Below are 21,613 nucleotides of genomic sequence, written 5' to 3'. Positions count from 1 at the left end.
ATTAATAACTCTAGGAATTGCCTGGAGTTATTAAGAATCATCAGGATCATTAACTACAACTTGATTAAAGAGGAACCTTTTGACAAGTAGGAACTGCAACTACTTTCTTTGTTTCTCAGTTCCCAAAAACATTTCATGGGTGTTTCTTAACAGGTTCATTATTACTGTTTATTCTATTTTTTAGAAGACAGTGATACCTTGATTTTTGTGTTACTAAGAACTCCTTTAAAAAATATATTGTCACTCATAGTTGATTTTTGAATTCCTGAGCTTGGACAAAGAACATATGGCCATTCATAAAAAGGCATATCTGGCTACAAATGGGCAGATTTTGGCATAAGGACCTTTACATGGGCCTGACTACAAATTCATTCTGCTTCTTGAATAATGACAGGGCTTTAAAGAAATCCCAGTCCCTCTAAATGATGCAGGCAGATAACCTAACAAAATCAAATGGGAAAAAAATCAAATGACTGGGCTGAAACAAGTATAATTTGCTCATTTTTCCTGATTAGAATTTTATTTATTAAATAACTGCTGAAGATAAATAGTCGTGATATTTTGACCTTTTGATAAAGGAAGCAATAAAAAAGAGGACAGGAGGGAAGTGACATTTGATGTCAGTTCCTGGAAGAAGTGCATGTGTAGACCCAGCATAATATTTGCAGGTTCATTGATTATTTTTCAGACATTTTACAGATTTGCAGTAATAGTACATCATTACACAAAGGGCGCATCATGCATATTTTTTTTTATATGTAGCATTTTAGGGGTTGCTCACGAAACTTCACACATTTCTCTTTTAGCTATAGTCTACAATAAACCAAGTAACTTTTTTTCTTTTCCATTTTGAACTGAATGCAAGTAAGCTGGCCAACCGCAAGATGGGACACATTTTTACAAAAGAAGCCAGATGTCACCCAGATTCCACAGAGAAATCTGTGAATCATGGAGGGTTTCTATCAAAAAGAACTATGATTAAGGACACCACCAATTTTATCCTCTCATTTCCATTCTAGTTCTTCTATTAGTTCTGAAATAATTTTGAAAAATGGAGGGAAAGCAAAGAAGAATATTACCAGAACCTTCCAGTACCAATATGCTAGAAAAATATACTTTAATGTCTTTAGGATGCACGTGTATTTAATAGTTGAACTACTGACAATGGTATGGTAACTTACCTTTCTTTCGCCTTCTCAAACTCTCTCTCTCCCAACAGTTTGTGGCTCATCCCAACTGCCAGCAGCAGCTCTTGACAATCTGGTATGAGAACCTCTCAGGCCTAAGGGAGCAGACCATAGCGATCAAGTGTCTCGTTGTGCTGGTCGTGGCCCTGGGCCTTCCATTCCTTGCTATTGGCTACTGGATTGCACCTTGCAGCAGGGTACTCGCTTTCTACATCTATTTCCTCTGTAGTGGTGTACTGTGTCTCTTTGGGATAAAAAAAGAAAAAGCTTCATGCTTAAGACTCTTATCAGTTTTACCCTGAATGTTAATTGACTCAAGAACACACATTCTCTTTTTTAATTACTGGATCAATTCAAATAAGGGATGAAAAAGGGATCAATTCAAATAAGGGATTCGGTACCAGTGGGATAGATCACATTTGCAGGCATAAAGTACTTAGGCTCTTTTCAGATAAAATCCTCATGGTAGACAGAGAAGGAAAAGGTGCTTGAATGAAGTAGCACTTGTACTGATTTTATTGACGGCTTAATAAGTAGAGTGTCAGCTGGGTTGGCCTGTGAACAGACCGGGCAATGGAGAGCACTACAGCAGTAGTACCAAGAAACAGTTACACTGGGAACTAGAAGGGCAACCCATTTGGACCTGTCAGAAGAAATCCAAGGTTGAGTGTGTGAAGCACAGTTGAGAACAGTGGTGGTATCCAAAGTCTTCAAGAAAATGCATGTCAGGTTCCCCTAGCCCTGTGTTAATTCAGACAGTTCTTAAAAATGTAGGATTTAGGTTCAGGGATTTTAAGTTTTTTAAGATTGTTTATTGTTTTTGCTTGGATCATTTTGGTTAGTACCTTTATTCTCCTCTCAACTTTCCAATGTAAAATCAATTTAGTTGTGCCCAAGAGATCCCCTAGCAAGATGCGGAAAGGAATACTATTCATGCCAGTTATGGGCACTGCCAGAGAGAAGGAGCTGCGCTGAGATCCTTTAATCCTGTTTTTACATTCTGAAATTTGGTTTTGTTTAAATCAGAGGTAGTTTCAAGGCAAAATGAGTCAAGGGCACGTACAAGTGATCCTGGAAATCTGTCATCTCTCTGGCTCAGCAATCTCCCCCAGCAGAGTTCTGCTCTGCAAACACCATATACGTGTGAGAACGTTCATCCATCTCACTTCATCATTGAGTTGCCCATGCACGTGAAGGCAGAACGTTTGTCATTTTGATCGTATTTGATGACTCAGCCAAGTTCTTTTGTTACATGTCATGGAAAATTACTTTAAGATTCTTCAAATACGTAAACACTAAAGATGAAAAACTATAAATAATATGAGAGGGCATGCAATAAAACAAAAATCATATCTTACCCAAATAATTTTCCTTTCTGAAGGAAATGAGTTGGAATGTTCGGGTTTAGAAGTGTTTGTCTCTTAGGGGAACTTAATCAGTTAAAACATTCCATCAGGTTTGAAGTAACCATCTTGGAGTCCACTTCTTTTCTCCCTACACTTTTACAAGTACAACTAACAGTGTGGCGTGCTCTGCAGAGAAGGGAAACATGGAAGTTAAGCCATTCCCAGAGCCCATGTTTAGAGCTGCCGTATACCACGTATCTTATGACAAAAAGGCAACATAGCAAGAATTTTCCATGTATATCGCATTTTTGAGATTTGCATTCTGCTTTCTTTTCATGTTATTTAAAGTTCTAAGAGATTGACCTTTAGGAGAAACAGGCTTGATAATTCCCAAGAAATTTCTATGTGCTATGGATAAGCTACCCCCAAACGTGCCCTTTTTGCAGCTGTGTAACAAAGTGATATGTAAATGTGTTGTTTATTTTTCTGTGTCTAACATGGAAAATGTGACTTTTGTGTGCATTCATGTTCAATCCCAAAAATACCTGCCATCTCTTTCATCATTTATTGACAGCACATTAAGGTTCTAGACCTACAAAAACATTTGTTCGGAGTTACAGTCCTTTAAATGTGAACCTCAGTACTTTATAAGGTCACAGACGGAGTTAAAAAGCAGGGTCTGAGAGTTTAGAAAAGAACATACTTGATGAATCTACCAAATGTACCTAATTCTTAGACTATGGAGGCCCTTGGGACAGGAGGAATTGTTTTTCATTTTCACAGGAACATGGGACTTTTAAGGACATTATATCATAGGGGATTTTAAAGGAGTCACCTTAAAATAATTATAAACTGAACTTTGGAAGTCCTTTTGTACCATTTACATGATTATCCAACTCAGAGATTACTTTCAATTAAGTTAACCTACTTAGAGGTTTTAATTATTGTGTGTCTCCCTCTTCTTATTAAGGCAGTAACAGATGCAATATTCATCTTAGTTCTAATATTTTCTGCCTTTTTTTAATAGCATACCAGGTATAACTTGATTTTGGAATATTTAGAAATGAGAACTAAAATTTACTTCTGTAGTAGTAATTTTTTTAATCTTCAAAGGGTTTTTAATGTCTTATATGAGTCTATGAGAACCTCATAACATCTCAGTTACAAAGCAATAAAGAATTACACAATACAAAGTTGAAGTTTCTTTTTCTAGACCCTAAAAATCTGGACTTTGCATATTCTTTTGTGTAAAAATAAAAGCAAGAACCGGTATAGGCCCTGTGATTTCCAGAAGCGCATCTATGAATTCAGTCTACCGTAAGACAAATTGGACATTTAGAAACAATGAATTTTGAAGACTTATTAAATTATTTTTGAAGGAAGCATCCCCCTTAAAAAGAATATTTTTCATAATGTAGAACTTTTTGGAAACAGAAGCAGAATTTTGAGTGTTCTCCTTTCATCAATTTTTTTTTTTAATCCTATATTGTAATCTCCACAAGTGAAAGCCAGATTTTCTGAAGCAAACTTTTCCTCTTTGTTTTGTTGCAGCTGGGGAAAATTCTGCGAAGCCCTTTTATGAAGTTTGTAGCACACGCAGCTTCTTTCATCATCTTCCTGGGCCTGCTTGTGTTCAATGCTTCAGACAGGTTCGAAGGCATCACCACGCTGCCCAATATCACGGTTATTGACTATCCCAAACAGATCTTCAGGGTGAAAACCACCCAGTTTACATGGACTGAAATGCTAATTATGGTCTGGGTTCTTGGTAAGCCTTTTATTTATTCTACCAAAAAGTAATTATAGAAATAATTGCCATTTTCTATTGAAAAAAATGTTATTATGTCTTATATGGTGACAACATCACTATTGCAAGATAAGCTAAATAGCAAAATAATCAAATGATTTTCTAGCTAGGTAATGCTAAAAGGTGTCCCCTAACACTAAATAAAATTTTTTATGTATAACACGACCCTAATTACAAATATACCATGTTTCAGAAATCTAATTTCAATTATTGAACAAGATGTAAGTTTTAAAATGTGACTCACTGTGATCAATTATTTAATTGAAATACTTGTGAAATAACCCAATGACTATCAACTGATGACAAATACTTTCTTTGTTGTTTAGTTCCAGAGATTTTAGGAGAGTTTTCATTTTCAGAATGTTTGTTATTAGGTTGAGTGCAAAAGTAACTGTGGCTTTTACCATTTTTAAAATGACAAAAACTTCAGTTACTTTTGTGCCAACCTATTTCATCTTACAATAACCCATTTTGAATAGCTGTGTTAAAATAAGAATTTGAAGTTATGTGAGGAAAAGAATTTGTTGTGCTCTCTGCTAAGAAATGGAGATTGGAACCAGGTTGTTTATTTCTGATTAATCCAAAGTCATTTTTGTATCTGTTTTATCCAGTGTGTGTCTTGATGTCTTCTCATTTTCTGAGTTAGTAGGTTAGTTCCTCCTCCCATTCACTCCTGTGGCCTCAGCCTAGGTCAAGTAATTATTTTATACATTTTCTTTTAAGCCATTAACTTTTTAAAAATTCTACAATATTTTCCCTTTATGTAGTCAGGACAATTTGTTAAGTTGTTAAGTTGTACTATTTTGTCCTCTTGTCCCAGAATGGCATTTTCTGCTTTTAGTTTCTTCAGAATGTCCTAGGGCCTCTCACTTAAGGGTTTCGTCTTTTTCAAATAATGTTGCTCACTTTTTAGCATGACATGGAAATGAGAAGAGGGGTAAGAGTGTGATATGAGTATTATTGGTAAACCGTTCTTCTTGTTAAAAATCTTGGGGACTTATTTCTCCAATAATCACTACAGTTTGATAACTAACCATTGTGATTATATAGAACATATTTTCTTCCCCCAAAGTCTTATAGGACAACTTGAAGAACCTTCCTTGCTTATTTTCTTTCCTTCTTCCTTCTCCTCACCCTGCTCCACTACCTCCTCTACATCAATAGAGACGTTTCTGGTGCCACATGTAGACTGCTTCTCCAAATTCTAGTGTTGTGGGGTGAATTATTTTCTTAGCAGGAGCTTCTTCCATTTAACTCCGCACAGGGCCTCAGTGACCATACAGTCAGTCAGTCAATGCTTTGTGATGCCTGGTACTGTGCTTGATGTGTAGGGTATTTTAGAGATACCTGTGGCCTGGTGGTGGACACAGTAATGGCTTCTCGGTCTAGCCTGTAAAATCTGACCTGCACCTTCTGTATTTGTTGTGACAGGAATGATGTGGTCTGAGTGTAAAGAGCTCTGGCTGGAAGGACCTAGGGAATACATTTTGCAGTTGTGGAATGTGCTGGACTTCGGGATGCTCTCCATCTTCATTGCTGCTTTCACAGCCAGATTCCTAGCTTTCCTTCAGGCAACAAAGGCACAACAGTATGTGGACAGTTATGTCCAAGAGAGCGACCTCAGTGAAGTGACACTCCCACCAGAGATACAGTATTTCACTTACGGTAAGTTATTAGCTTCAGGGTCTCCTTATGTTTCAGGAAAGGTATTGGAACCACATTTTGGAAGGAAATGCCAATTAGAGTATGTTTAGTATAAGAGGTGTATTGAATATTTATGGACAGTGGAGAAATCATGAACTTTGGAACCTACAAAACTGGATTCATTTCAAGGCTCTGACCCCCTTTACTGTGTAAACTTGTTCAAGTCAACTTGCTTCACTGTGCCTCAGTTTTCATAGCTATAAAAAGACAATGTTACAAGGTGGAAGAAAATTACCTTTAAGCCTATAAAATAATTACTATTGGGAGACTGTCTTAATTAGGGAAAAAATAGTTTGATAAACTGCTTGATGTGAAAGATAAGTCCCTGAGAGCAGGAGATAGATAATAAAAGTTGCCAAACTGCTCTACAGGCAAAGTGAACAGTAATTCAGCAGAGGCAGGAAGTAGGTCCTAAAGTGACCACGAGAATGTAAGCTCTGGAGAACCAGCAGAAATGTTGGGGGAGGATGTTGTCCTGCTCACATGTCATGGAATGGGGTTCATGTCAAATATCTCTATATTATGAAGAGCAGTGAGACCTCAGCTGACACCCAGTGTGAAAGAACATTGATGCCTTCCTTGCCCCGTACAAACCAATGGTAAGTAATGTTAGCTTCCCTTCTTTTGAGGCCAAATTGAGGAGCCACAGCTAGCAAATTTGTATATAGTTGTAAAATCTGAAATCTGGAAAAGACTTTAGAAAGTGCTGTCTAATCTTCATCTTACAGGTAGGGGAACTCAGGCACAGAGTTTAACTGTGATCTGGTTGTGAAGAATAATTTTTTTGGGTGTAATTAGGGCACATTGTGATGAGTACAAGTAGCATGTAAACGTTATTGAAGGCTGGACTTCCGCTCCAAAATGTAAGATGTAATTAAGCACCTCTGTTATTTTCAGCAAGCAAAGATTTTTATATACTAAGGAGACTTGTTCAAATGAGCAAATGATCACCATTTGTAATTAAAGAATTAATTTTAGATTGCATTTTATATATCTTGACTATTTCATAACCTATTTATTTAAATTTATTCATGTATATTTAGTGGCTGTTGTCTGGAAGGGATGGATTCAGGCTTCGCTATCTTCTATATGTATTGTTTTGATCAAGTTTTTAACCTTTCTAAGTCTGGTTTCTGCATCTCTAAAAGAGGATAATAATATCAAATCCATAGGATCATTGAAAGCAGTGTTTGACACATATTAAATAGTCAAGAAATGTTAATTTTTTAAACTTTTATTTTATATTCAGAGGGTACATGTGCAGGTTTGTTACCTGAGTATATTGCATGATTCTGAGGTTTGGGGCTAGGAATGGCCTCATTACCCGGGTACTGAGCATATACCTAATAGGTGTTTTTCAGCCCTTTCCTCCTCCCTCTAGTAGTTTCCAGTTTCATTGCTGCTATGTTTATGTCCATGAATACCCACTGTTTAGCTTCCACTTATAAGTGAAAACCTGCAGTATTTGGTTTTCTATTCCTGCATTAATTCACTTAGGATAATGGCCTCCAGCTGCATTCATGTTGCTGCAAAGGACATGATTTTTATTCTTTTTTGTAGTTGCATAGTATTCCATGAAGTATATGTACCACATTTTCTTTATCCAATCCACTGTTGATGAGCACCTAGGTTGATTCCGTATCTTAGCTATTGTGAATAGTGTTGCAATGAAGATGCAAGTGCATATGTCTTTTGGTAAAACAATATGTTTTATTTTGGATATATACCCACTAATGGAATTGCTGGGTTGAATGGTAGTTCTATTTTAAGTTCTTTGAGAAATCTTCAAAGTGCTTTCCACAGTGGCTGAACTGATCAATAAATGTTAAGTTTTGTTGTTATTGCAGATGTCTGCAATACATCCATTCTTTTGGGAGTGACTCAGTTTGTACAAAATTAACCACATAATATTTCATTGACCTGACAGGTCTGCTGCAGACTTAATAAGTGACCTTGAAAGGGTTTCTAGGGATCCTCATTCTGAATCTGTATCCAAAATTCTTTTACTTCAGTGGCATTTTACATTTTTCAGGGACAAGTTATATTGCTGAGATATCATATTGTCAGCACCATTGTGATTCAGTGACATTCTCACTCCTCGAAATATTTTATTTGCATAAACTATTGGATGAACTAATTTTCCCACAAAATATGGGAAAGAAGTTACACTCCAGCTGTGCCAATAGGATGACAAAATAACTGGTCAGTAAATTTAATAACTGAAGGGACAAATCAGTCAAGTCAATTGTTTTGTCATCCTGGAAACAGTCTGTGTCTAACGAAGTGTTTTAACCTCTTCATGTTTTGTATTTTATTCTGTTTCTGCTCAATGTGAAGTCAGCTTAGTATCTTTATAATAGTGTACCCTCCATTGAAAGTAATATAGAGTTTACATTTCTGGTTGAAGATGAAAATAACCCTGGACAGTTAATTAAATCTAGAGTAGTTTCAACTGAGATGGTAACCACCTACCTACAAGATAGATCCTATTTAAGGTATTTGCTTTGCATAGTTGACAATGAATAGAAAGCTCCATTTTTAATCTCTTTCTCTCTTTTTTTCTAGCTAGAGATAAATGGCTCCCTTCTGACCCTCAGATTATATCTGAAGGCCTTTATGCCATAGCTGTTGTGCTCAGCTTCTCTCGGATTGCGTACATCCTCCCTGCAAATGAGAGCTTTGGCCCCCTGCAGATCTCTCTTGGAAGGACTGTAAAGGACATATTCAAGTTCATGGTCCTCTTTATTATGGTGTTTTTTGCCTTTATGATTGGCATGTTCATACTTTATTCTTACTACCTTGGGGCTAAAGTAAATGCTGCTTTTACCACGTAAGTAAAACATCTTTTTATAAAGGAAAGAGAAATTCTAACCAATCTACAGAAAGCAAAGGAAAAATTTCTCTGATTGTAATAAAGATGTTTTTAAGCACAGAAAATAATCCATCAAAAACAGTTAGTGCTTGTGTGTGATTACATTGCTCTGAAGGCTCATCTCTGAGCTTAGTGAGAGTTTGACCACAGAATGGGTCAGAATTTGGAAAAACCCTAGACAAAACTGGCTATATTAAGAAAACAGGATAACAGATTTATAATACTGGGTGTCTCTTGCATTATGTATAACATTAAAATTAGTTTCATCATTTTATAGCCAATACTCTTCTTTCAAAAAGGAAGCATCAGCTTTTATTTTAATATATTCATTGATCAGTACAGGGAGTCGAGTAAGAGGAAATTATAGCTAAACATTTTATAGCCCACTATCATGGTAATACCAGTTTCTTCCTTTGGCCATACTGGTTTCTGCACTGGAGACTCACCTCTTCCATGAAGTCTTCCTTGATCAAGTTTCCTTAGTCATTTTCCCTTTAAGTTCCTTCAGCATGGAGACACCCAGATTGTGAGATCTGTTCTCATCCGGAGGTGTTTGGTTGCCATGGACATAGGGCCCCTGCTGTGTACTGCAGTTCTTCCAGGTGGGGAGGTCATAAACCCTTCCTGCTCTCCCTTTGTTCCCAATAATGCCACTACTGGAAACAAACTATACACTCAGTAAGTACTCTATAGACCACAGTAGAATATCAAGCCCTTGTAGACATCTCAATTGTTCTAAAATGAATTTTTTAATAGTTAATATAGAACAGGTCTTGGAGGTGAAAGAGATTTGAAACTCACTTTATTGTAATGAAGAAAAAAACCTGTTTTGAACCCAGCAAGGAAATGACAAAGAGATCTTGCACACAGTGTGACCCCTGCCCCCATTTTCCTTTTAACTCTATGGTAACTCATTTTATACATTCTATTTTCTTCAGTGTTTTTTCTAGGGATGTGACCATACAATGTAATAGAAAGGACACAGGCTGAAAATCATGCAGACCTGGATTTGAATGCAGTCTCTGCTGTTTTCTAGCTGTGGCTTTTGGTTAAATTCCTGAACATTTCTCAGTGTCAGTTTCCTTATTTTTAAAATAAGCACAATAAAGTTTAAATAAGGTCGTTGTGACAATTATGTAAGGTGAGTTATATAAAGCCTCTTGCCCACAGTAGGAGCTCAGAACTGCCAGTGTCCTTTCCTTTTTTACTATCCCCCTCTTCCCACACATGAACTCCATATAGATTTGAAGAGAAGCGAGGGGCAGCAAGGTTTGCAAAGGAGCAAGAGGAAGGTGCAGGAGAGTTTTGTGACACAGTCAAATAAATGGCAGGAACAAAAAGGTTATGGTTTTTCTTACTCTCCTGTCAGCATCTATGCCATAACATCACACAGCCAAATGTTTCGTAATAGAGAGTAACTATACAGGAATAGAGTTCTATTCAGCCCTCCATCCTCAGGGTGTAGCAAAATTTCTAGAACATAATAGATGCTCTGTTAATATTTGTTTTATGAGTGAATGAATAAACTAGTACTAAAACCTACAAATCTATAAAATTCGTTGTTATTTAGGATGTGTTATAACAAACTTAAAACGTACTTTTTCACAAATCTTTCTCTGAGAAAGAAAAAGACTTACTTTTGAAGGTGTAATGGAATTTTATGTGTGTAAATCTTTAATTTAATTATTATTAATTTAGTTCACCAGTGATTACAATTTGGTTCTGTGACAAAACCACCCAAATACATGTTGCCAAATATCATTTAATTAAGGGACAAATGTAGGTAATTAGTCTGGTGAGGGTCTAAGTGCTATTTGTTGTGGTAGAAGAATCAGGAAGTACATTATATAAATTAAGGGAAAAGAACAGGAGTCTTTCATTCTGTTGCCTCCTCTTCATTTCCAGTTAAGTATTTCTAGGTAGGTAATATATTCCTGTGATAAAAAATTTAAATAGAGAGGCGTCTACAGGGAAATGCCTGTCCTTCTCCCTACCCTTGGCACAGTCTCTTACTTCTCCTTAGTTCCCAGAGGCAATGGTTACTTTTGAATATTTTCAGAGATTTTTTTTATATAAAAAAGAATATAAGTATTTGTATGCCTTTCTTTTTTATTTAAATGATAGAATATTTCACACTTGCTATATCTTATTTTTTCATTTAGTATATCTTCGATATAATTTTATATAAACACACAAAGCTCAATCTGTCTCATTTTCCCACAGTGGCTGCATAGCATTCCATCATATGGATATACCAGAATTATTTAGCCTGTCCCCTATTGATGGGTATTTAGATTACTTTCATTCTTCCCTACTGCAAATGATGCTGCAAGGAATATGTTTTTACATACTTTTAAAAAATTGGTTATATAATTTTAATCCCAACCCTGTTCTACTACAGAAAACCTGATTTAAATTTCTAAATCACATACAAAATCAAACAGCAAATTCCCCTTTTTGTAGGAGAAAGGAGTGGTTATTGTGACTTGACTTCAGCTTTCTCCTGTGGAGTTCAGAGAATTTTCACTTGATGATAACTTCAGAAAAGCTAGGCATTGGCACCATTTAATCACCAGTTCCTGAAAACCTGAGAGAATAATTTTTCTATGAAATGTCACAACAGAGTGGTTATACTCTTGGAGTATATTATGGTGGCATTTTACACCTGTACAGTAATTAGACCCTAACTTGTTTTTTACTTTTCACTCTTAGATATTGAAAACTGTTAACTTACTTACTTTTTACCTTATTTTTTCAACAGTGTAGAAGAAAGTTTCAAGACTTTATTTTGGTCAATATTTGGGTTGTCTGAAGTGACTTCTGTTGTGCTCAAATATGATCACAAATTCATAGAAAATATTGGATACGTTCTTTATGGAATATACAACGTAACTATGGTGGTCGTTTTACTCAACATGCTAATTGCTATGATTAATAGCTCATATCAAGAAATTGAGGTAAATCTGTTTTCTATCCATAGTGTCTATCCTTGTCATCCTATTCTGATAGTATACATCTGCTTCTGTACCCTATGGCTGAGCTCCAGCTCATGTAACAAAGAGGCTTATATCCACACAGAGCCTGGGCCTTTCCCTGTGTTTTCTACCTGGATAGATAGCTATCCACATTCTGGTGTCTTCTAGGTGCACAGCAGGGTTCCCCATGAATTTATTGCTGCTCTGCCTTCTCTCAGGGTATACTTCAGAAGTTTTGAAATAAGTGGCTAGAAAAAGTATTGGCCCTAAGGAAATTACTCTCTTTTCAATTAGCCAGCCCACCATTCTACCTGGTAGAATGACCAGATGTTTGGCAAACACTAATGGTGTTCTTTATCCAGTCAAAATTTTGAGTATTCTAGAAATCTCTTGATTCTTGGTTTTGGATTGGGCTGGGTTTGGTACCTCTCTTCACTGTTGTATATATGTTTTCTTATGTCCTTCACTTTAGTGTTCAGTGTCTTTTTAGTGCTTTGTGGTTTGTTAACTCCACCAAATCTCTATGTATGTTTTAGAAACTCATAATATATAGTGTCCTCAAAGTAGAAGTTTTGGTCCTAATGGCCTTCTAGGCTGTGTGAACTGAGAGAGGCAGCTTCCTCCTAGTACGAACCCCCTTCCCTTCATTTCTCCTATCAGTTAGGGTGGTTATCTCCATCACTGTGGGCAGCACAGAGAATGAAAGGAAATGTAAGACAGGATCAGGCTACTCAGGGGCTTATGTGACATTTGGGGACATATGGTAAACACAGAAATACCAAAAAGCAATTCATCTGAGAATCATTTTTTCCCCTTGCCCTTGAAATATAATAATGCTGTGTCTACAACCTGGCTTGGATAGGTATAGGTGAGGAAGGAGGATGGGAAATAGGCAACTATTGTCAAACATGCAGAATTGACTGGGTGGGGGACAGAGGGAGGAATTAATCTTTTTATCCTTCCTTGGCACTCTATTTTTCTTGTCTTTTTGCCTTGTTTTTGGATGGTAGACAGGAAGTTCTGGTTAAATTTCAGTGGGTACAGGTAGAGACATATGAAAGAGAATGAGAATCTTTTATTTGAAAAATGAGAATATTATGTAGGTCTATAGAATATATGTAGATAAATGTGTGTAAGTTACCTATGTCAAAAACATAACTTAGATTCATTGTAAAAAACCTATTAGCATCAGTTACTAGAATATTTAGCTTTTAAAATTAGGTTTTTTCTGTTTTGTGACACAGGATGACAGCGATGTAGAATGGAAGTTTGCTCGTTCAAAACTTTGGTTATCCTATTTTGATGATGGAAAAACATTACCTCCACCCTTCAGTCTAGTTCCTAGTCCAAAATCATTTGTTTATTTCATCATGCGAATCATTAACTTCCCCAAATGCAGAAGGAGAAGGCTTCAGAAGGATATAGAAATGGGAATGGGTAACTCAAAGTCCAGGGTAGGTATCAAAAACTTACCAAGACCTTAAAATAAATGTTCTGTCTCTTTTTTTTCTTGTCTTTTGATGTTTGTTCAATAATTTTTATGTGTGAACTTAGAAGATGTCAAAAGTAACTGTCTAGTCCACAGTCTTTCACAGACTAATACTAAATATTTTCATGATGTTTCAAGAAGTCACTGAGTCAAGGCCCTGTTTTGATCAGAACATCATATAAACTGCCAGATTGTAAACAAACAAAAAAGCCTTTAACTTGTTAAAAGTAACCAGAAAAGTTACTGTTAGAAAACACTTTGTTTTTGTGTGTTCTGTGCTTCTCAACTGTTATTCTGAAGTTACACAGTTTAAACTTCCAGCCTTCCTCTTGGTGTATGTATAGTTCACCACCACCATATTCTCCTTTTTTGTAGAAACTTTTTATTTGGCTAAATAATCTTTTTTCCATTAGTGCCATAAAATAGATACAGGCCCAAGAGCATCCTCAAATAATCATAAGTACTCATTTTATAAATAAGCAAGAAACCCTTGAGTTATCCCAGTTGAGTCATAGTTTAATTTTAACAAAGAAGATAATTTTCATGATGGTACTTTGTTATCATGAACTAACTTTCAGAGATAGAATTGGTATAGATAGATGGATGTGAGTGAACCTAAATAATAGGGAATGAGGCAGACAGGAACAAAGTTATGAAGTATAACTTTTTCTAAAATTGTGCAAATGGTCTGTAGCTATAACATCCTAAAAGCCCACAAGATATCAATGTTATCTCCATAAAGCATTTGCCTTCCTGAGTGAAGGTAGATATTTTTTCTCAGTTGAAACTGGGAGAAAAAGCTAAGATTAGTGCAATTTGATTTATTGCTTTTTAAAATTGTTTTGAATCTTCAAGAATTGCATTCTTTAAGAAAGTGACCTTTTAAATCTTTTTTTGTTTGACCTGGATATGGGCTCTTAAGGCTATTGGGTTACAAGTCAGCAATTGGTTGTGACAGCCCATAATTTAAAATAATACCTCATGTATGCAGTGAGAAGCAGTATAACACAAAGAAGAGAGCTTCGGCATTAGACCTGGATTTGAATTGTGGCACTTGTGGCTTATTAGCAAGGAACATGGATAAATCACTTCACAACTCTGAGCCTTAATTGTCCACCAATTGTAGACAATTGTCTAACTCTGTAGAGTTGTTGTGAGGATTATATGAGATCTACAAAGTTCCAGCCTCAACAAATATCAGTGCCCTTCCTCATTCACAGTTTACAAAGTGCTTTGCTGTACATTTGAACCTCATGCAACGCTGTGAGGTAGGTATTATCATTATTCCCATTTTATAGATAAGACAATTGAAGCTATTCAGATAACTTGCTTATGCGAGGTCACATAAACTGACCAGTGTGGGGTAGGTGAAGAATTCAAGTATTTTAGCATCAGATGCCTAGCTCTCTCTGCGGCACCTGGATGCCTCATGCTCAGCACCTGAGTCCACCCTTGGTTACGGCCCATTCCTCTCAGCAAGCTGTACCTTCAGCTGTGAGGTAACTGGTCTCTTAAAGGAGTCGGGCTCTAGTTGTCACCCTGGGCAGCTCCTGCTGCTACTGAAATTGACTTTGCTTTGAGGGGTCTTTGTTTTTCTGGGGATTTATTAACTGAGACTTTATTGCAAAAAAGAAGTCTCTCAAATGTGGGAGCTCACAACCCTTGCACTTCACAGAACATACCTTGAATTTTCTTTTTCTAGGCAACAGGTCTCACTGACTTCATTCCTGATATTATCATAATGTAGAAGGGGAAATACTAAACGTTAGGTTGAGAGGAGCACACACAGTAGGCTTGTGGCTACCTAGACCCCTGTAAAGAAAACACAGCCTGTTCACAGGAACGGGAAGGAAGCGTTGCATTTAGGCTGTCCTCTCCTGCCTGTATGGTACCATTAACAGGAAAGAATAGCCTTTCTCAGAGAAGATGCTGGAAATAGAAAGTTGGACACTGATCTCTCAGGAGGCTTGCTCCTCGACTTTCCACTCTTCCCATATCTGGTTAAAAACTGCCACAATAAATAAATAAATTTTTGATTTTATTTTTTAAATTTTACATACAGACGTTTACATCTCTTTAATATTACTCATATTCATAGATACTCTTCATGTATTGGATGTAGCAGAAATTTGGAGAAATTATATTTTTCTATTTCTCTTTTTTAGAAGAGAGGAAGGAGCCTCGAGAAATCTTTCCTGCTAACCTAGACAGCTAACCTCAGTCAGCAATCAGATACTGGCCTCCAGTGGTTGATTGGAGAATTAACTTTTTGTTAGCTAAGGTTTTCGCCAGGCCCAATTGTAAGAGAGCAAAGAAAGGTCCTTTCCTATCAGCGCTACTTCCTTCTCTCTTAGCATCCCACACCTTCCTGAGTTACAATGGTGGGAAGTTAGGTGGTGAGGTGAATCATCTCTTCGGCTAGAGGGCCACATCTTGGAATCACACCTTACAGTGGCAGAGCTTGTCCACAGATAAGAAGACCTGCTGATATACGTGCAGAGTAGGTAGTACCTGTGGGTTCCTCTTGTTTCCTGTTCCTACCCACTCAAAAGCTAAACCTTAAAAAGAAAAAGAGAGAAAAGAAAAGGAAACCAAAATTCTTTAGCCCAATTCTCTCCAAAATTGTGAACCTGACTCAGTATAAGGCCAAGATACTTTGGAAGATGGGTTATTTTGGCTAATATTTTAGGGCTGCAAAATACCAAATGGTGCCATCTGAACCTGCAATGTGTTTCTATTCAAGTCTAGGAGAGGAACTTAGACTCAGGAACAGATCAAACTTCTATGGAACTTGGCCTTCTAGATGCCTTGAGTACATTTTGATAAAGTATGCAAGGTCCCCAGGAAAAATTATGTTTCTTATGAGCCAATTTTTAACATATAATTTCAATTAAATAGTTCTATTACAGTAGTACATTGTGCCAACATTTTGATAAATGTGAGCATATTACTCACAGTAATTTTAACCTTTGGGAATATATTACATCACTTACAAAGCTCAACTTCCACAGAATGTTTCTTGGGAATGTTGACTCCAGAAATGTTATCAAGGAGAATAAATGGATTATATTTTTTATTCCAAATGAATGTATTCTAATTTACTAGGTTAATTGTATTTTTTCCTAGTTAAACCTCTTCACTCAGTCTAACTCAAGAGTTTTTGAATCACACAGTTTTAACAGCATTCTCAATCAGCCAACACGTTATCAGGTAAGCATTCATTAGACGTATCTCTTGATCTGTATGTGATTCCATATATGTCTGCGTGTGTGTTTGTGTGTGTCATGAGTTGAATTATATTCTTGAGATATGCCATGAGGATAGCTCAGAACAAAGAAAATGATTCAACACCTGTGAAATTTTTTTAAAAAATTAAAAATAAAAGAAAATAGTATGTTAGTTGGAGGAGACTTTAGAAATCAGAGTCCAAGTCCTTCATTGTTTTTAACTGAGTTCCTCTCACAATATTGAAAGCAAAGTGTTGCTACAATTACCAAATAATGTATAACTTAAACTGGAGAAAGCAGTAGAAGACAGAGTACGTTAGAATGAATAATTCTCCCACAGCAGAAAAACTTGGTTTTTCTCTATGTTTTTCTTTCAGGTGATCCATTTTTTAAATGGATTGTTTGGCTATACTGTTTCATGAGTACTACTTTAAAATATCTTCTGCATTTTGATACTGGATGTGACATTTGAACACTATTCTCCAACTCAGGGGAAGTTATAGCCCTTTGTTTTTCATCTAGTTGATCATTTTGATCATCAAGTCTTTGACTTTCTGATGTGTATAAGTTCACAAAAGTGAAGATCAAGGAATTTATAATATATTGGTGACGTCAATTACTGCATATTGTTCTATTCCTTATCCAATTTTTTTAGAAGCAGGAAACCACAAAATGACTCAGCACACTAATTGTCAGAGTCTTTTTTTTTTAAGAAAATTTTTGTAAATTTTACATATTTGTTTATTTTTATGTTATTGATTTTGTCTAACTTTATTTTTAATTGATAAATAATAGTACATATTCATTGTCTACATAGTGATGTTTTGATACATATATAGGGATCAGATCAGGGTAATTAGCATATCTGTTATCTCAGACATCTATCATTTCTTTGTGTTGGTAACATTCAATATCCTCCTTCTAGCTATATGAAACTGTATGATATTAAAATATCATTGTTAACTATGGTCATGCTATAATAGTGTAGAACAGTGGTCCCCAACCTTTTTGGCACCAGGGACCGGTTTTGTGGAAGACAGTTTTTTCACCGATGGGGTGGGGTGATGGTTTCAGGGTGAAAGTGTTCCACCTCAGATCATCAGGCATTAGATTCTCATAAGGAGTGCGCAACCTAGATCCCTAACATGTGCAGTTCATAATAGGGTTCACAATAATAGGAGAATCTAATGCCGCTGCTGATCTGACAGGAGGTGGAGCTCAGGCGGTAATGCTCGCTTGCCAGCCTCTCACCTCCTGCTGTGCAACCTGGTTCCCGACAGGCCACGGACAGGTGCCTGTCCTTCGCCTAGGGGTTGGGGATTCCTGGTGTAGAACACTAGAACTTATTCCTCCTATCTAGTGGTAATTTTGTTTCCTTTAACAAATCTCTCCATATCCCCCCCACCCCTACCTTTCCCAGTCTCTAGTATCCTCTGTCCTACATTTTACCTCTATGAGATCAACTTTTTTTAGCTTCCGCATATGAGATAGAACATGCGGTGCTTAACTTTATGTTCCTGGCTATTTCACTTAACATAATGTCCTCCAGTTCTATCCATGTTGCTGCAAATGACAGGATTTCAGTCTTTTTTATAGAGTCCATTGTGTATATATACCACATTTTTTATACATTCATCTGTTAGACACCTAGGTTGATTTCATATTTTGAATATTGTGAATAGTGCTGCAATAAAACATGTGGGTGCAGTTGTCTCTTTGATAGGATGATTTCTTTTCCTTTAGATAAATTCCCAGGAGTGAGGTTGCTGGATCATACGGTAGCTCTATTTGTAGTTTTTGGAAAATCCTCCATACTGTTGTACATAGTGGTTGTACTAGTTTACATTCCCACCAATAACATTAGAGTTCTCTTTCTCTGCGTTCTTGCCAGCATTTTTTTTTTTTTTTTTTTTTGTCTTTTTGATTGTAGCCATTCTAACTGGAGTGAGATGATATCTCATTGTGGTTTGGTTAGTGATGTTGAGCATTTTTTCATCTATTGTTGACCATTTGTATGCATTCTTTTGAGAAATGTCTGTTCAGATTATTTGCCCATTTTTAATTGGATTTTTTTTTTTTTTTTTGCTGTTGAGATTATTGAGTTCCTTGTATATTCTGGATATTAATCCCCTGTTGGATGAGCAATTTGCAAATATTTTCTCCCGTTTCGTAGGTTGTCTTTTCACTGTTGTTGTTTCCTTTGTTGTGCAGAAGTCTTTGGTTTGGTATGATTCCGTATGTTTATTTTTGCTTTTGTTACTTGTGCTTTTGAGGTCTTGTTCATAAAGTATTTTCCCAGACCAATGTCCTGAAGCATTTCTCCTATGTTTTTTTCTACTAGTTTTATCATTTCAGGTCTTACATTCAGGTCTTTGATCCATTTTGCACTGATTTTTATACAAGGTGAGCAGTGGGAGTCTAGTCTCATTCTTCTGCATATGGATATCCAGTTTTCCCAGCATCCATTACTGAAGAGACTGTCCTTTTCCCAATGAGTGTTTTTGGCATCTTTGTAAAAACTCAGTTGGTTCTAGATACATGGATTAATTTCTGAGTTCTTAATTCTGTTCCATAGGTTTATGTGTCTGTTTTTTTTTTTTTTTTTTTTTTTGCCAGTACCATGTGGTTTTGGTTTCTACGGCCTAGTAATATATTTTAAGGTCTGATTGTGTGATACTTCCAGTTTTTTTCTTTTTGCTCAGGATTGCTTTGGCTGTTTGGGGTCTTTCGTGATTCCCTACAAATTTTAGGATATTTTTCCTATTTCTGTGAATAATGTCATTGGTATTTTGATAGGAGTTGCATTGAATCTGTAGATTGCTTTGAGCACTATTGTCATTTTAACAGTAGTAATTCTTCTGATCCATGAGCATGGGGTACATTTCCCTTTGTATCCTCTTCAGTTTCTTTCATCAGTGTTTTGTAGTTTTCCTTGAAGAGGTCTTTCATCTCCTTGGTTAATGAATTCTTGGGTATTGTAAATGGCATTGCCTTTTTTGTTTTCTTTTTCAAATAGTTTGTTGTTCGTGTATAGAAATGCGACTGATTTTTGTATGTTAATTTTGTATTCTGCAACTTTACTGTATTTGTTTATTAGTTCTAAAAGTTATTTGGTAGAGTCTGTAGGTTTTTCAATGTATGAGATCATGTTGGCTGCAGACAGGGACAATTTGATTTCCTTCTTTCCAATTTGGATACCCTTTCTTTCTTTCTCTTGCCTAATTGTTCTGGCCAGAACGTCCGGTACTATGTTGAATAAGAGTGGTGATAGTGGGCATCCTTTTCTTGTTACAGTTCTAAAAAAGCTTCCAGCTTTTCCCAGTTCAGGAATATGTTAGCTGTGGGTTTGTTATATGCCTTTATTACATTGAGATTCTTTCTTTCTATACCTAATTTATTAAGTTTTTTTAATCATTAAGGAATACTGAATTTTATGAAAAGCTTTTATCATCTGTTGAGATAATCATACAGTTTTTATCCTTCATTCTGTTGATGTGATGTGTGATGTTTATTGGTTTTTGTATGCCGAAACATCCTTGCATTCCTGGGATAAATCCCACTTGACTTATCAAGTGGGATTTTGATGTGATTTTGGATTTGATTTATTCGTATTTTATTGAGGATTTTTACATCTATGTTCATCAAGGATATTGGCCTGTAGTTTTATTGAGTGCTTATTTTGGTATTGGGGTTATACTGGTCTCATAAAGTGAGTTAAGAAGAATTCCTTCTGCTTTAATTTTTCCGAATAGTTTGAGAATAATTGGTATTAATTCTTCTTTAAAGGTTCAGTGGAATTCAGCAGTGAAACCATTTGGTCCTGGACTTTATTTTATTATTATTTTTTTAGAAGATGTTTTATGCACTCATTTAATCTTGTTACCTGTTTTTGGTCTATTTAGATTTTCTATTTCTTCTTCGTTCAATCTTGGTAAATTGAATGTGTCCATGATTTTATCTGTTTTCCCAGGTTTTCTAATTTATTGGCATATGGTTATTCATAGTAGTCTCTAGTGATCTTTCATATTTCTGTGCTATCCATTGTGATGTCTCCTTTTTCATTTTCTGATTTTACTTATTTGAGCCTTATCTCTCTGTTTTTAAGTTACTCCAGCTAATGGTTTGTCAATTTTGTTTGTCTTTTAAAAAAAAACCTTTGTTTTGTTGATTTTTTGTATTTAGTCTCAATTTTGTTTATTTCTGCTCTAATCTTTATTATTTCTTCTACCAATTTGGGGTTTGATTTGTTCATGCTTTTCTTTCATGCTTTTTTCAAGCATTTTTTATGCTTTTTTTCCCCTTTATGTGCTTCATTAGATTGCTTATTTGAAATCTTTCTAGTTTTTTGATGGATGTTGGCATTTATTGCTATAAACTTGGCGCTTACTCCTGTTTTTGCTGTGTTGCATGGGTGTTGGTTGTATTTCTATTTTCACTCATTTCAAGGAATATTAAAATTTCATTCTTAATTTTTTCCTTGACCCATTGGTCATTCAGGAATATGTTGCTTAATTTTCATGTATTTGCATAGTTTCAAGTGTGCCTTTTGTTATGATGTCTAATGTTATTCCATTGTAGTCAGATAAAATACTTGATATAATTTTGATTTTATTAAGTTCCTGAGACTTGTTTTATGTCCTAACATATGGTCAATCCTAGAGAATGTACCACGTGCTAATTAAAAGAATATATGTTTTGGGGTTGGGTCTGGTAGCTCACACCTGTAATCCTAACACTTTGGGAGGCCAAGGCAGAGGGATTGCTTAAGCTCAGGAGTTTGAGACCAGCCCGAGCAACATGGTGAGACCCCACCTCTACAAAAGTGAAAAAAATTAGCCAGGCATAGTGGCACATGCCTATAATCCTAGACACTTGGGAAGCTGAGGTAGGAGGATCTCTTGAGCCCACGAAGTTGAGGCTGCAGTGAGCCATGATTGCACAACTGCACTCCAGCCTAGGGGACAGTGTGAGACACTGTCTCAAAAAAGAAACAAACAAAAAAAAAG

At 36.1% G+C, this 21,613-nt stretch overlaps 1 protein-coding gene across 2 annotated transcripts in view; it reads left to right on the top strand.

Annotated features, from left to right (window-relative positions):
* TRPC3 (transient receptor potential cation channel subfamily C member 3) overlaps positions 1 to 21,613 on the top strand; it is a 72,335-nt gene that overhangs the window by 35,267 nt on the left and 15,455 nt on the right. For both annotated transcript variants that reach the window (XM_025385932.1, XM_025385933.1), the window contains 7 exons: positions 1,220 to 1,384; positions 4,085 to 4,301; positions 5,772 to 6,005; positions 8,610 to 8,874; positions 11,678 to 11,873; positions 13,136 to 13,345; positions 16,507 to 16,590. In XM_025385932.1, the coding sequence (XP_025241717.1) occupies positions 1,220 to 1,384; positions 4,085 to 4,301; positions 5,772 to 6,005; positions 8,610 to 8,874; positions 11,678 to 11,873; positions 13,136 to 13,345; positions 16,507 to 16,590 (1,371 nt within the window). The remainder of the gene's footprint in view (positions 1 to 1,219; positions 1,385 to 4,084; positions 4,302 to 5,771; positions 6,006 to 8,609; positions 8,875 to 11,677; positions 11,874 to 13,135; positions 13,346 to 16,506; positions 16,591 to 21,613) is intronic.

This window comes from Theropithecus gelada, chromosome 5 (genome assembly GCF_003255815.1).
Source record: "Theropithecus gelada isolate Dixy chromosome 5, Tgel_1.0, whole genome shotgun sequence".
Lineage (NCBI taxonomy): Eukaryota > Metazoa > Chordata > Mammalia > Primates > Cercopithecidae > Theropithecus > Theropithecus gelada.
Note: the sequence above shows the minus strand (reverse complement) of the source record. Positions and strands in the feature narration are given on the sequence as shown.